Raw genomic sequence first — 13,811 nt, forward strand, 5'->3', positions numbered from 1 at the left:
TGTATGTACTGTATGTGTGTATGTGTGTATGTATGTACTGTGTATGTGTGTGTGTGTGTGTGTGTAAGTACATGTGGTAGGGAATATAGACTGTAAGCTTCACTGGGGCAGGGACTGATGTGAATGACAAATACAGACTCTGTAAAGTGCTGCAGAGTTAGTGCATGTTATATAAATATCTGATAATAAATAGTAGTAATGTTGCCTGTGGCTGGGGATCTGTGATCCAGACTCGTCTGAGCTGCACCAGGCACCGTTTGCAGCCAGGATAAGTCGCTGACCCTCTCTCTTCCTGTGTACAGCTTAGACGTCTTCTTCCGCTGGCTGTTTGACAAATCTCTGGATACTGATGGTCCTTTGAGATTGGAGTAAGTAGAATAGTTATCTCTATAGCATTGGTATAATAATACTGGGGATTTATCTCCGCCTGGCCGGGAGAGCGATTATTACGTGACCTATCTATTTCAGGTGCGTCTTTCTCCCTGACCAAGGAGCCTTCTTTGTGAATTACGTGATCGCCTCGGCTTTTATTGGGAACGTGATGGAGCTGTTGCGCCTCCCGGGGCTCATCTTATACACTTTCCGCATGGTGATGGCCAAGTCTGCCGGGGAGAGGCGGAACATAAAGCAGGTACTCGGAGCATTCTAGTGAGCGATACAAAACTGGGAGCATTCTAGTGCAGCGCGCACCTTAATAAGCAATCTATAATACAGAGAGCATTATAGTGACCGCTATAGAAAACAGAGAGCATTATAATGATCTTTATACAATAGAGTGATTTACTAGATACAGAACATTCTAGTGACCTCTATATAAAACACAAAGCATCATAGTGGTATCTGAACAATACAGAGAGCATTCTAGTGGCCACTATAGAAAACAGGGAGCATTATAATGATCTTTATACAATAGAATGATTTACTAGATACAGAGCATTCTAGTGACCTCTATATAAAACAGAAAGCATTATAGTGGTATCTGAACAATACAGAGAGCATTCTAGTGACCGCTATAGAAAACAGGGAGAATTATAATGATCTTTATACAATAGAGTGATTTACTAGATACAGCGCATTCTAGTGACCTCTATATAAAACAGAAAGCATTATAGTGGTATCTGAACAATACAGAGAGCATCTTAGTGACTACACAATTCAGAGAGAGTTTTAGTGACCATACAATGCAGAGAGCATTCCAGTGAATGATCTACAATACAAAGAGCTTCTGTATATTAGATGGGTGGGATATATAATATAGATAATATTCAAGGGACTTCTGTATAACACAGAGAGCTTTCTTGTGACTGATTTAATACACAGAGCATTTTGGCGACCTCTGGAGCTCATTCCAGACTCTCTCGCTAGATGCGTTCGCTCGCACCCTGCGCATGCAAATTAGCGCACGCCCAGCAAGGCAGGCAGGCGATCGCACGCCAAGGCATCAGCACGCCCACTATGTCTTGGCGTGCAATCACTTTGTGTATGCAGACGCCCACCAGCCATTCATAAGACGCCCACTTGCGCACGTCATCTCCTGGAAGTGCATGAAAACATTGGTACATCGAGCACCGTCGGATGCGATCGCAGCGCTTGAGGTTGACTATACCTTGCCGCAAGCACTACGATCACTGCAGGCTGAAATACAAGCAAGTGACGCGTACAATGACGCTTATTTGCTAATTATGTACACCCATCAGATGCAGTTTGGACGCCCAGACACCACCACTCCACCACCCTACCCCGTTCACAAGCACCTTCCCTTGTCACCACCCACAAACGGCGCTATCTGTCACTCACCCTAGCGTTCAGTATAAGGCTGTCGTGCGATTGCTCCCGATCGCTCTGACTGGTTCGCGCACGCACACTGCGTCTTTTAAGCATGCGCAGATGGCAAAAAATCGGACAGCTGCGAGCGAACGCAGCCTAGTGAGTGGGTCTGAATCAGGCCCTCTATACAAAGCAGAGAGCATTATAGTGACCTCTATACAAAGCAGAGAGCATTATAGTGACCTCTATACAAAGCAGAGAGCATTATAGTGACCTCTATACAAAGCAGAGAGCATTATAGTGACCTCTATACAAAGCAGAGAGCATTATAGTGACCTCTATACAAAGCAGAGAGCATTATAGTGACCTCTATACAAAGCAGAGAGCATTATAGTGACCTCTATACAAAGCAGAGAGCATTATAGTGACCTCTATACAAAGCAGAGAGCATTATAGTGACCTCTATACAAAGCAGAGAGCATTATAGTGACTTCTATACAAAGCAGAGAGCATTATAGTGACCTCTATACAAAGCAGAGAGCATTATAGTGACCTCTATACAAAGCAGAGAGCATTATAGTGACCTCTATACAAAGCAGAGAGCATTATAGTGACCTCTATACAAAGCAGAGAGCATTATAGTGACCTCTATACAAAGCAGAGAGCATTATAGTGACCTCTATACAAAGCAGAGAGCACTATAGTGACTTCTATACAAAGCAGAGAGCATTATAGTGACCCCTATACAAAACAGAGCATTGTAGTGACCTCTATATAAAGCAGAGAGCATTATAGTGACTTCTATACAAAGCAGAGAGCATTATAGTGACCTCTATACAAAACAGAGAGCATTATAGTGGCCTCTATACAAAACAGAGAGCATTGGAGTGACCTCTATATAAAGCAGAGAGCACATTTTTTTAATACACAGAATTCTAGCCGTATAATACGCTGAGCTTTCTAGTGACCAATATCCAGTACAGCGAAAATCCTAACATTTCTGGTGGTTTTACAGTGCAGACAGCCCCTCTCTTACCCATCCAAACAATAAAATACTGGTGGCTTTATAACGCAGACCTACCCAAAACTCAGGGGCTTTATAACGCAGGCCTACCCAAATCTCTGGGAATTTATAACGCAGACCTACCCAAAACTCTGGGGCTTTATAACGCAGGCCTACCCAAATCTCTGGGGCTTTATAACGCAGACCTACCCAAAACTCAGGGGCTTTATAACGCAGGCCTACCCAAATCTCTGGGAATTTATAACGCAGACCTACCCAAAACTCTGGGGCTTTATAACGCAGGCCTACCCAAATCTCTGGGGCTTTATAACGCAGGCCTACCCAAAACTCTGGGGCTTTATAATGCAGACCAGGGGGGGCCCGTGTTGGAGACTGCACACGGTCCCCCTCCTCTCTAGAAAAGCCCCTGGCGCAGACCTACCCAAAACTCTGGGGCTTTATAACGCAGACCTACCCAAAACTCTGGGGCTTTATAATGCAGACCTACCCAAAACTCTGGGGCTTTATAGCGCAGACCAGGGGCGTATCTATAATGGGTGCAGGGTGTGCTGGGAACACGGGCCCCGCACCGCACACCCTGCACCCATAGAATTACTTACCTCTCCGGAGTCCCACATCGGCAAGGGGGTCTAGCGCTGTCAAAACGACTGGGAAATGGCCGCTGCTGCCATCTTCCTGTTGTTTACGCATGCGCAGTACAGGGAAAATGGCCGCTGCGGCCATTTTCCCGGTGACCAGTGCATTCTCTATAGACTCTGGGCGCACTCTAGTGCCCAGAGTCTATAACTCCGGCGCTGGCCGCGCACAGCTCAGTGCGCCACCGGATAGAGAGGAGGGGGCCCGTGTCGGAGACTGCACACGGTCCCCCTCCTCTCTAGAAAAGCCCCTGGCGCAGACCTACCCAAAACTCTGGGGCTTTATAACGCAGACCTACCCAAATCTCGGGGGGCTTTACTATTAAAATACCATCTGTGGTGGCTTTATATTATAATGCAGACCCCAGATCTCTGGCAGTGACCTGTATGCCCTTTCTGCAGTCCACCTTACCTGCATGCTGTCAGTGAAGTCTGACTGGCTGGCTGGGAACACCATCTGAACCAGTAGACAGCACTTTGATAGTTAGTAGATAGTTCCTCTCTATCATCAGTTGGTATGGGGATCTATCACCACTCTGATTGGTGAATTTCCTGCACCAATCAGCACTCTTTGCACCGTCTACTAACTTCAGCCACATCGTTCATGGCTGCGCCTGGCGGAGGGGTAGGGAGAGGCTCCCGCGCTGTCCTGCTTGTGTTTTTTAGTAAAGCATAACTGGAACAATCGGGGAGCGTCCGCTTCCAGTCTCTCCGCCATTCGCAGCCATGAACAAACTGCACCAGCCAGGGTGAAGATGCCCGCCTGTATCCCGTCCCGGCCAGCCCATGCGTGGGTGAGACAGAACATAAATTAGGTACATCATAGAAGTTTGGTGGGAGATGAGGACCGTAGAGTATGCACTGTATATAAACGGTACACGCTCCCTGTAATCATGATCATATGTTGTCTCGTAGCACCAGGCTTTCGATTACCAGTTTGGAGCAATGTACGCCTGGATGCTTTGTGTGTTCACCGTCGTCATGGCGTACAGCGTCACGTGTCCCATTATTGTGCCTTTTGGTAAGTTACGGAACAATCCATAAATAAATAGTTGCACTAAATAAGTATCATTGTGACACTTGTACGGCTCAGCCCGGTGATTACAGAACCGCAGCGACCATAGGCTGGTATTCCAGTAAATGGCAGTAACCGGGAGATGAGATGACTTGCTGTCACGTGTCCGGCTCGTACAGCAGTAGGATCAGAGTACATAGTACATTTATACATTAGTGATTTGTGATTAGAGATACTCAATCACTTTTTCCTTTTCATGCAGACTAATTTAACCGCACAGACCAGTTACTGTAAATATAGATACATAAATATACACAGTTGCAGACGGTTGTCCGTTATCTAATGGGTAAAGTTTAGAGAGCGGTTATGGAACCCGGGCATGGTGCGTTGTGGATGACCATGGAGGCCAGTGGCTGTATTGTGTGTGTGGGCTCTGACATCAGCAGCTTATAGGCCCCTATGTGTTTGCATTACATTGACTTGACCTCTGCCACCACTGGTGCGATGAGAGTAACCAGTTTCCCCATCTGGTGGTTGTACTGGCAACTGAATGAATGGACTGAGGACCCGATTCATACGTGGTCGCAAGCGCTGAGCGCTCGCAACCGGGTCGATGGTGGCCCAGAGCGCATGCGCACGACGGAGCCGGCTACGTCGTGTGCATGCGCGAGACCCGGATAGCGACGGGCAATCCATCGCTCCGGGTCTCGTACCAAAGGGGGCGTACTGTCGATGTTGAGTGACAGCACGCCCCCTTTGGTGGGCGGATCGGGGGGGTGGCTGCCCAGATGGAGGCGTTCCCATGGGAACGCCTACCGTCTGGGGCCGGTCCCACTGACATCACAAGTGATGTCAGTGGGAGGGCTTTCGGCTCTGTGAGAGACGAAATCTCTCTGGGGCTTGCGGCAACGAGACCCTACCACAAGGGTCTCGTCGCAAGCCCGATGGTCGCGATGGTCTTGACCATCGCGATCATCTTCCTGGCCGCTCGCTATAGCTGTGGGTGGTCACTCACAGCTATGCGAGCGGCCAGGAGGACGTTCTAAAAAAAAAAAACGACCGGCCCTGATTCAGAGCGAGCGCTCTGTCAGAGCGTCCGGCTCTGAATCAGGGCCTGAGTGTGGTGATGGTGTCAAGCAGTGAAATTGTTACCTGTGCGCTGTTAGCCGGAGCTTCTGTATACAGGGCTGAGGTTCTGTAATAGAAGCTAAAAGCTACAACAACATATCATTAACGCATCCATTCTTTATTCGCCAGCGAAGCTGCTTTCTGCAAAGTGCCACGTCGGTAATAATCAATAATTTTTGGGGCTTTTACCACCCAGGTCTAATCTACATGCTGATGAAGCACATTGTGGATCGGCACAACCTGTACTTCGCCTATCTGCCCACGAAACTGGACCGGAAAATCCACTTTGCCGCTGTGACGCAGTCCCTGGCCGCCCCCGTTCTGTGTCTCATGTGGATGTTTCTATTCTCGCTCTTACGGATGGGTAAGGGGTTTCCTACTACCGATTATTTTTGTTACTTAAAGACAAAAATATAATTTATTTGTGTTTTTTTTCTATCACAGATTTGTCTTTTCTTTATTATTTAGGTTTCTTTTATTTAATCTTTTTTCATATATTTTACAAGAACAGAGATTGGTGATCGTCAGGCAGTCAGAAATGTCATTTGGTGCCTTTTAGCGGATATATAAAAGGCAACAATTCTGAAAATATTGTGAAATCATAAAAAGATATAGAAAAAAATTACAAAATAAATTCAGGTGCAGCCACTAAATATGAAGCTTCAACTCTCACATCTTAGATTCCTTCCAAAGTGCAAAAATTATAACATTGCTATTAATTTATTATAGACGTTCAACCTTTGTGATCTTCCGACGTCTGTTCTTGCCCCTGGTTGTCTGTGTATACACTGTATATATCGCTGTAGGCAACAGTAAGTTGCTGCAGTTAATTACATTTTGAAGGTTATTTTGGTTTCTATAGGTTTCAAAGCCCCGACAGTCTTCACGCTGGTTATTGTAGTCATTACCGTGCTGCTTAGTATCCTGTATTCCTGCTTCGGCTGCTTCAAACATCTGAGTCCGTTCAATTACAAGGTGGGAGTTTTGTCTGTACATTAACCTAGAATGATCGTAAATGGAAACTGCAGCAAAAATAGTAAATACTTTGCAAATTGATGTTTTATTTCCCCAAAAAACCCAATAAAATTGTGTTTTTGCTCTGAAGTACCTGGAAGATCCAGCTGTGGCGCTGTTTTCCACATTTATCAGTGGGCAGCTTGGTTGCAAGCCTGCTACAATGGGCATATAATACTATAACAGAGCATAGATTTTCCTTGAAACAAAGTTTAATTGGTAAATGTAATTTTTGACTTCTAATCATAGTATTGTTGGTTTTTATTATTTGCAGATACTGAGATCTCAGCCGGGGACGGAGACACCAGTTGAAGACCTTGCCCCCAGGAAATCACAGGTGAGGCTGTAACAGCGCCACCTGCTGACTGACAGACTGTAGCACACATCATGGCACATGTGCCAGTGTTTGGGTCCTCCTGCACCCAGGGCCAGTGCGAGCTTACTAGGCGCCCTGGGCAAAGCTTCACATAGCCGTCCCTAATTCCCCAATACTCTCCTTCAATCCATTTACATAAAACCACACTTACGTTTTACCAAGGTGTATGATGAAACCAGAGCACCCAATATGCATATGCTCCTTCACCCCCATCAATCCCATTTACCAGCATCCATTAACTTCCCCCATCCAGCTCCCATTAACCCATTACACTAATCCATTTAAAACTCCCAAACTAATAAAACTGAGTAGTGGAAGTAAGTGGTCTCCAAGTCTTAGCCTCATTACAGTGAGCTGCTGGTGGTTAGAAGTTGGGATACCACTCATACTAATTACAATGTTTTAATATAAAAGAAATGGGATTGAAATCCCTCACATTAACTCAATTGTTCTAGCCCAGGCCCTGAGCTCCAGGTTGGTGCTTGGTCATTCCACAGGGTTTCAGGCAACAGTGCAGCCAATCACCCGACGCGTTTCTTTGTATACACAGCTTCCTCAGGGATCATCACTGCTTACACCTCTCGTGTCACGAGTTCATCAGCCGTGACCTCTGTGGGAAGTGACGTCACAAACATTTGCTGCCACTAATGTGCTCTTCAGTCCTCTCTGTTCAGTGACAATTCTGCATATGGATCTGTCGCTGCCCATTGTCTGGTAATAACACCGTCGTTTATGCCCAGACCCTCCCGATCGGATTAAGCTGCACCAGTAGAATGAGGGGAGGGGGTCAGAAGTTAATGTTAAACAAGCCTGGTTTAGCAGCCATTTCTGTTGCCGCTTTAAAACTATCGGTCAAAGCTGCTTATTACCGGGCAGCTTTGGTAAAAAGATAAAAAATAAATAAATGATGACATGGGGCAATATTTACTATCGGCCAGTTCGTCAGTCTTGTAATAAACAATTGTAATTGCTAAATAACTGTATGAAGACGGTAGTGTTCACCTACAGAAGTGCAGGAATACATTTCTCTTAGCACAAATGCATGTACTGTACGCCCAAGTGTATAACTACTGGTGTAGCCGCTGCTTCCTCTGTAGTGCCTGCGGGCAGCTTGTAGCTTAGGGGGAGATGTAGCAAAGCTTGGAGAGAGATAAAAGTACCAACCAATCAGCTCCTAACTGTCATGTTACAAGCCGTGTTTGAAAAATGACAGAAGCTGATTGGTTGGTACATTATCTCTCTCTAAGGTTTGATACATCTCCCCCTAAAAGAGTTCCGTACTGTGTGACCACAGACGCCGCAAAGTATTTAAAGCCCCAGAATGCCAAGTGTGCTAGACCGCATTCTGTCATAATGTAAATCCTGCTCAGGGGGCGGAATGTTTCCTCATAGAGGGCCGTATTCAGTTAGTCGCGATAAGCCGTTTTCGGCGAAAAGTTCTTGTCAGTGATGTAAAATTCGCCAGGCAAGAACTTATCCTCATATTCAATTCCAAAGACTTTTCGCCCGTGCGGAAAGTCTGCGCCTCGTAACCAGCGGAAAAGATTTGCCTCTGAATGCAGGCGGAAAAAGTGCAGAAGTGGGGATTTGGGGTGCAAAGTTGCCGTAACACCCCTGCAGCCTTGGGACAGACCCCAAAAAATGTACTTTCATGTCGGGGGCAAAAAAATCCAAAGTTGGGGGACAGACTTCAAGACTAGCGAAATAGATTCCCAGGGGTCCCTCAAGTGTGCCCCAGGTGTTTATTTGATTGTTGAAGGTGCGTTTTTTAAGTTTTTTAAAACCTTACTTTAGCGATTTTTATCCATGCTAGCCCCCATTTTCATGTACCCCAAATTTGCTGGGACTACTTATTTTTACCAAAAAACCTGCTAAATGCTCTTCTTCACCACTTGTGCGAAGACGCTAATTAGCAGCTATTGAGAGCATTTAAGCAAAACAAATACCTTCGGCAGGACTATTCGGGGGTAACTAGAGTGATCCCCAATGTCAGAGCATCTTTTGGGGGGTGTCAGGGCTGATTTCCCCAAACCTGACAGCACTTTTCGCCTGTTTGAGTTTCGCCGAGACGCGTTTTTTCGCGTCCTTTGGAATCGAATAGGGCGAAAAGCGGCCGCGCGCTCGGAAAGTGTTCTCTCCAAAAACGCGATGTAGGTGGAAAGTCCAGCAGGCGAAAAGGACGGGACTTTTCGCGGCTAATTGAATATGCCCCAGAGCAGGAAGCGCAGAGCAGTGCAGGGAGGAAGAGGATTCTGCCGGGGAGGGGTCTTGGTAACCTAAGTCAGGGGAGAGAAGGTCGGACGGGCGTCCCCCTGCCTACAAACCTTTGAAAAGTTTGCTATTGGGATCCAAAGTTTTAGTTACACCCCTGTGTACAGGAACAGTCTAGTTTTTATTATTTAACTGCTTCAGCAAAATGTAAATATATTTGTTACTTGGGCCTTTGTGTGGGTGTCAATGCGCCTACCCACATCACGTGCGCCAGGGTGGAAGATAAAGACACCACGTGCGCCAGGACCGTAAGAAAAGGCGCCTCGCTGTAAGTATAGGACTACGAGTCACCGGGAATCTGCTGAGCAGCTGTTAAAAAATAAGAGCAGATGGGCATATACGTGCTTTGCGGGCATAGTTTTGCACTGGGTAAATAACCTGTTACTACATATACTGGATGAGACTACTGGTCATCAGGGGACATTTTTGTCACTGTATATGTACAATCATTTATATAGGATATTTTATTATATAAGCTCATTTTAATGTCCTTTCAGATGTATGTGCCCAATGTATTGGTTCCTGTTCCTTCTAAGAAAACTGCGCTGGATAAGGAATCCCCCTCATCCTACGGATCCATGGAAGTGACAGATTCACCTGTTGTACCACCCAGCGATTCAGCATCTGACACTCCTGAGACGAAATGAGCAGGAATAACCACAAGGGGGAGACATTGCACCAGAATCATGACGTCGGTATTGATTATAGACTTGTGAGAGAGAAGATTCTTAAATAAATTCAGGACATGATGCAGCTGTTGCAGGGGCACCGGGTCCCCTTCTACCACAGCACAGGGCGGAATGGCGCGTGGGGACCAGGAGCACTGTTACTTTTGGAAATATTGGAGATGTTCACATGACAGCGAGCAGCGCTTGCACCTGTCCACCACAAGGGGGAGACTCATGACTATATTACCTCTGTATCTTTACACTCCAGGAGTGGAAGGGAAGAAACTTGCCGCGTGCACTCCGGGAACACGTGAAACGGGAAAAGACACTTTTTTTTTTTTTATGCGTGTTTTAATGAAAGGCATCACTGTGCGCACGTCTCACATATTGCACATTGTAGGTCATGGATGGCTGGATTTAACCCCGGCCGTGACGCGGAGGCCTACAGTAAAGACTCACTAAAGTCCTTTTAAAGTGTTACAATGGACTCATTAAATTCACCTTTTTCACTGTATATTTATAGTATTAGAGGCGGCAGCAGCTGTATGTTGTTTATCAGATATTTTATATTGTCTTATAGTGAGTATTAGGGGGGAGTCTATAAAACTGGAAGCGGAGGGGCACTGCTATAACCTGACCCCATAACAGTTAGCGCTGATCAGTAGCCTTGATACTGTAATATCTCCCTGTGTAATAGGAGAGACCTCCCTGCCTAGGTCACTTGTTACTGAGCTTCTCTACTGACCAGTATTTACTACTGAATGGGTTTACAGCATTCTCATTACCACACAAAATGGCTGCCCCGCTGCTCATTACCCGGAGGAGAACATGGCTGCCGACTCATAACGAGCCACTAGCATGGTGTCGATTATAAGGATAGTAGGAGACTAATAGTTGTGTGACCCCAATATCACAGGTCATATGGTTTTATCCATCACCCGTAGCGCTGAGGTGACTGGTAATCTGCAGTACACGTCTGGTATTCTCTGTACTACATATAACATTCAGGTAGAAGCCGATCTGTTATATTAGTTACAGGTATTATTTATACTGTTGTTCTCTATGGCAGCTGATGTACAGGAGACTATTTGCTGACCTTTATTCAGAAGACGACTGACCAGCTTTTCTCCCTTATACCTTTTTCTCATTGTCTCCCTGTATGTTCCCATCACTAGTAATGAAGACTTTACTTTTCTCATTTCACACACAGCCACAGCGTTTCCTGCACCGTACACGGGATAGACCTAAAATCAATCACTATCACAGCAACGTTTGGGGGAGTTGGGCGCAGTTGTTGATTGGAGTGAACAAAGGGTTAACTCAGGGGAATTGTCTTACGGGTAGCAATCTCTAAGCTGAGGATTTTGTAAAGACCGGACCAGTGGTGGTGCCGAAGGGTTATCCCACAGCGAAACGTGTCAGGGCTACCACTGAATGGCCGATCTTTACAGCAACCTTGGCTTAGTACTATCCATCCACCGCGGTACATCTCATGCTGGATGCCTTAGTACATCTAGATTGTCACAGACAGAGTAGTGACTCCTGGCCACATGCCGATGTACGCGGTGCCCCGGTTACACCGGTTATAGCCACATGCCGATGTATGAGGTGTCCCAGCTACACCGGTTATAGCCACATGCCGATGTACGCGGTGCCTCGGCTATAGCGGTTATAGCCACATGCTGATGTACGCGGTGCCCCGGTTATAGCCACATGCCGATGTACGCGGTGCCCCGGCTATAGCGGTTATAGCCACATGCCGATGTACGCAGTGCCCCGGCTACACCGGCTATAGCCACATGCCGATGTACGCGGTGCCCCGGCTATAGCCACATGCCGATGTACGCGGGGCCTCGGTTATAGCCACATGCCGATGTATGCGGTGCCCTGGCTATAGCGGTTATAGAAACTTTAGGAAAGAGTATATTTTGGGAGGGCTGGTGAAAATTTAAATTACTTCTTCATTTTTGTTGTTGTTAGATCTCCTGTTAGTTGCCCACGTGCAGAGGAGGCAGATATTCTGTGGACTGAACAAACCATTAATGAGACCGATCTGATGTGACAACAAAACCTAAAATATTTATTTGTTGCAATAATTTATCCCATGTAACAATGTTATTCTGTGTCCCTGGAATCTGTTACGGACCTGGGCAGAGATTGGAAAATGCAGCAATGATAGAAATACAGTATATATATATATATGTTACACTTACAGTAGTTCTTTTCTCCCATACATGAGTTATACATTTTGCATAGACTTCTGGAAGCGCATTTGAAAGTGGGTGAGATTCTATTTATAGGACTATACGGTGCTGGGGGCCGCAGAGCGCAGCTCCCCCCCCCCGCCCCCCTGCTAGAGAACAGCTGCAGGTGACAGACGCAAATACTTCAAAGACAACTGGCTGAGCTGCTGGCGATCTCCGGGGACAGCTGTGTGACTACAGCACAGGGATTCCCAGGGGGAACACACAGCCCCCTGCTCACGTCAGCAATTATCACTCGTGGCCTTGTCCTACTATTCCCTGCGCCTCCAGCTGTTGTTTAATGACAACTTCACTATACTCTAATACCATCAATGCCCACATTCTCTATACTCTAATACCATCAATGCCCACATTCTCTATACTCTAATACCATCAATGCCCACATTCTCTATACTCTAATACCATCAATGCCCACATTCTCTATACTCTAATACCATCAATGCCCACATTCTCTATACTCTAATACCATCAATGCCCACATTCTCTATACTCTAATACCATCAATGCCCACATTCTCTATACTCTAATACCATCAATGCCCAACTTCACTATACTCTAATACTATCAATGCCCAAATTCTCCACTTAGTTACTAATAATGTTTAGATTATATTAGTTTGCACCTTAAGAGATCTTCACATTGACGTATTTTGCAGCTTTATGTCCGTATTCACTTAGTTTCGCACCATCTATACTTTTTCGCATGCCGGACTTTTCGCCTACATCGCGTGTTTTGCATGCGAAAAAGTATCTGGCGCGCTCCCGCTATTCCCCATATTCAATTAGAAAGGACGCGAAAACGCCACCCGGCGAAACTCAAACAGACAAAAAGTCCTGTCAAAAATTGGGAACTCAGCCTGACACCCCCCCCAAAAGATGCACTAACATTGGGGATCACTATAGATGCCCCCGATTAGCCCTAATGAAGGTATTTGGGGTACTTAAGGTGCAAATTGGAACCAATGGTCACAACTTAACACAAGTGGTGAAGAATAGCATGAAGCAGTATTTTTTGGAGGAAATAGCACCTCCCAGCAAATTTGGGGTACATGAAAATGGGGGCTAGCATATTTTTATGTTGCTAAAGTGAAGTTTTAAATCGCATAATAAAATCCACCTGCCGCAAGCACCTGCAATCATAAAAACACCTGCCCCACGCTTGGGGGGACCCCAAGAAGTCTATTTCGCTAGTTTTTAGGTTTGTCCCTCAACTTTGCACTTTCACCCCCAAATAGAAAGTACTTTTTTGGGGTGTTGTAGCATTTTCTAAGTAGTTCTAATTATTTTTTTTTACATTTTTGAGACAGTTTATCTTTGGGGGACTGTCCCAAGGGTGCAGGGGGTTTTCCGCCTGCTATTCATAGGCAAAACTTTTCAGCCGATTACATTGCATTGACTTTTCGTGTACGCAAAAAGTCTTTGGAATTGAATACGAGGATAAGTTTTCGCCTGGCGAAATGACGTCATCAGCTATACTTTTCAGCGGATTTGGACTTTTCGCCTCTAATTGAATACGGTCCTTAGTGTTACCTATTAGCACATAAATACATTAACAGGGATCTTAGTGGCTGTGTTTGCAAAATAACCATAATCCATCTACCACGTAAGAAGAACGTACGTATTGCGCCGTACTAGTCGTATGAATAGGTC

The 13,811-nt window shown here is 45.8% G+C and overlaps 1 protein-coding gene across 1 annotated transcript in view; it reads left to right on the forward strand.

Annotated features, from left to right (window-relative positions):
- Positions 1 to 10,412, forward strand: part of TMEM63A (transmembrane protein 63A) — a 60,860-nt gene extending 50,448 nt beyond the window's left edge. Inside the window, exons 17-23 of the mRNA XM_088449369.1 lie at positions 303 to 368; positions 469 to 631; positions 4,342 to 4,447; positions 5,766 to 5,933; positions 6,432 to 6,544; positions 6,858 to 6,920; positions 9,728 to 10,412. Of these exons, the coding sequence (XP_088305495.1) occupies positions 303 to 368; positions 469 to 631; positions 4,342 to 4,447; positions 5,766 to 5,933; positions 6,432 to 6,544; positions 6,858 to 6,920; positions 9,728 to 9,877 (829 nt within the window). The 3' untranslated portion in view covers positions 9,878 to 10,412. The remainder of the gene's footprint in view (positions 1 to 302; positions 369 to 468; positions 632 to 4,341; positions 4,448 to 5,765; positions 5,934 to 6,431; positions 6,545 to 6,857; positions 6,921 to 9,727) is intronic.
- Positions 10,413 to 13,811: the final 3,399 nt, after the last annotated feature.

The sequence above is a fragment of the Taudactylus pleione genome, unplaced genomic scaffold (assembly GCF_031769625.1).
Source record: "Taudactylus pleione unplaced genomic scaffold, aTauple2 ptg000483l, whole genome shotgun sequence".
Taxonomy (NCBI): domain Eukaryota; kingdom Metazoa; phylum Chordata; class Amphibia; order Anura; family Myobatrachidae; genus Taudactylus; species Taudactylus pleione.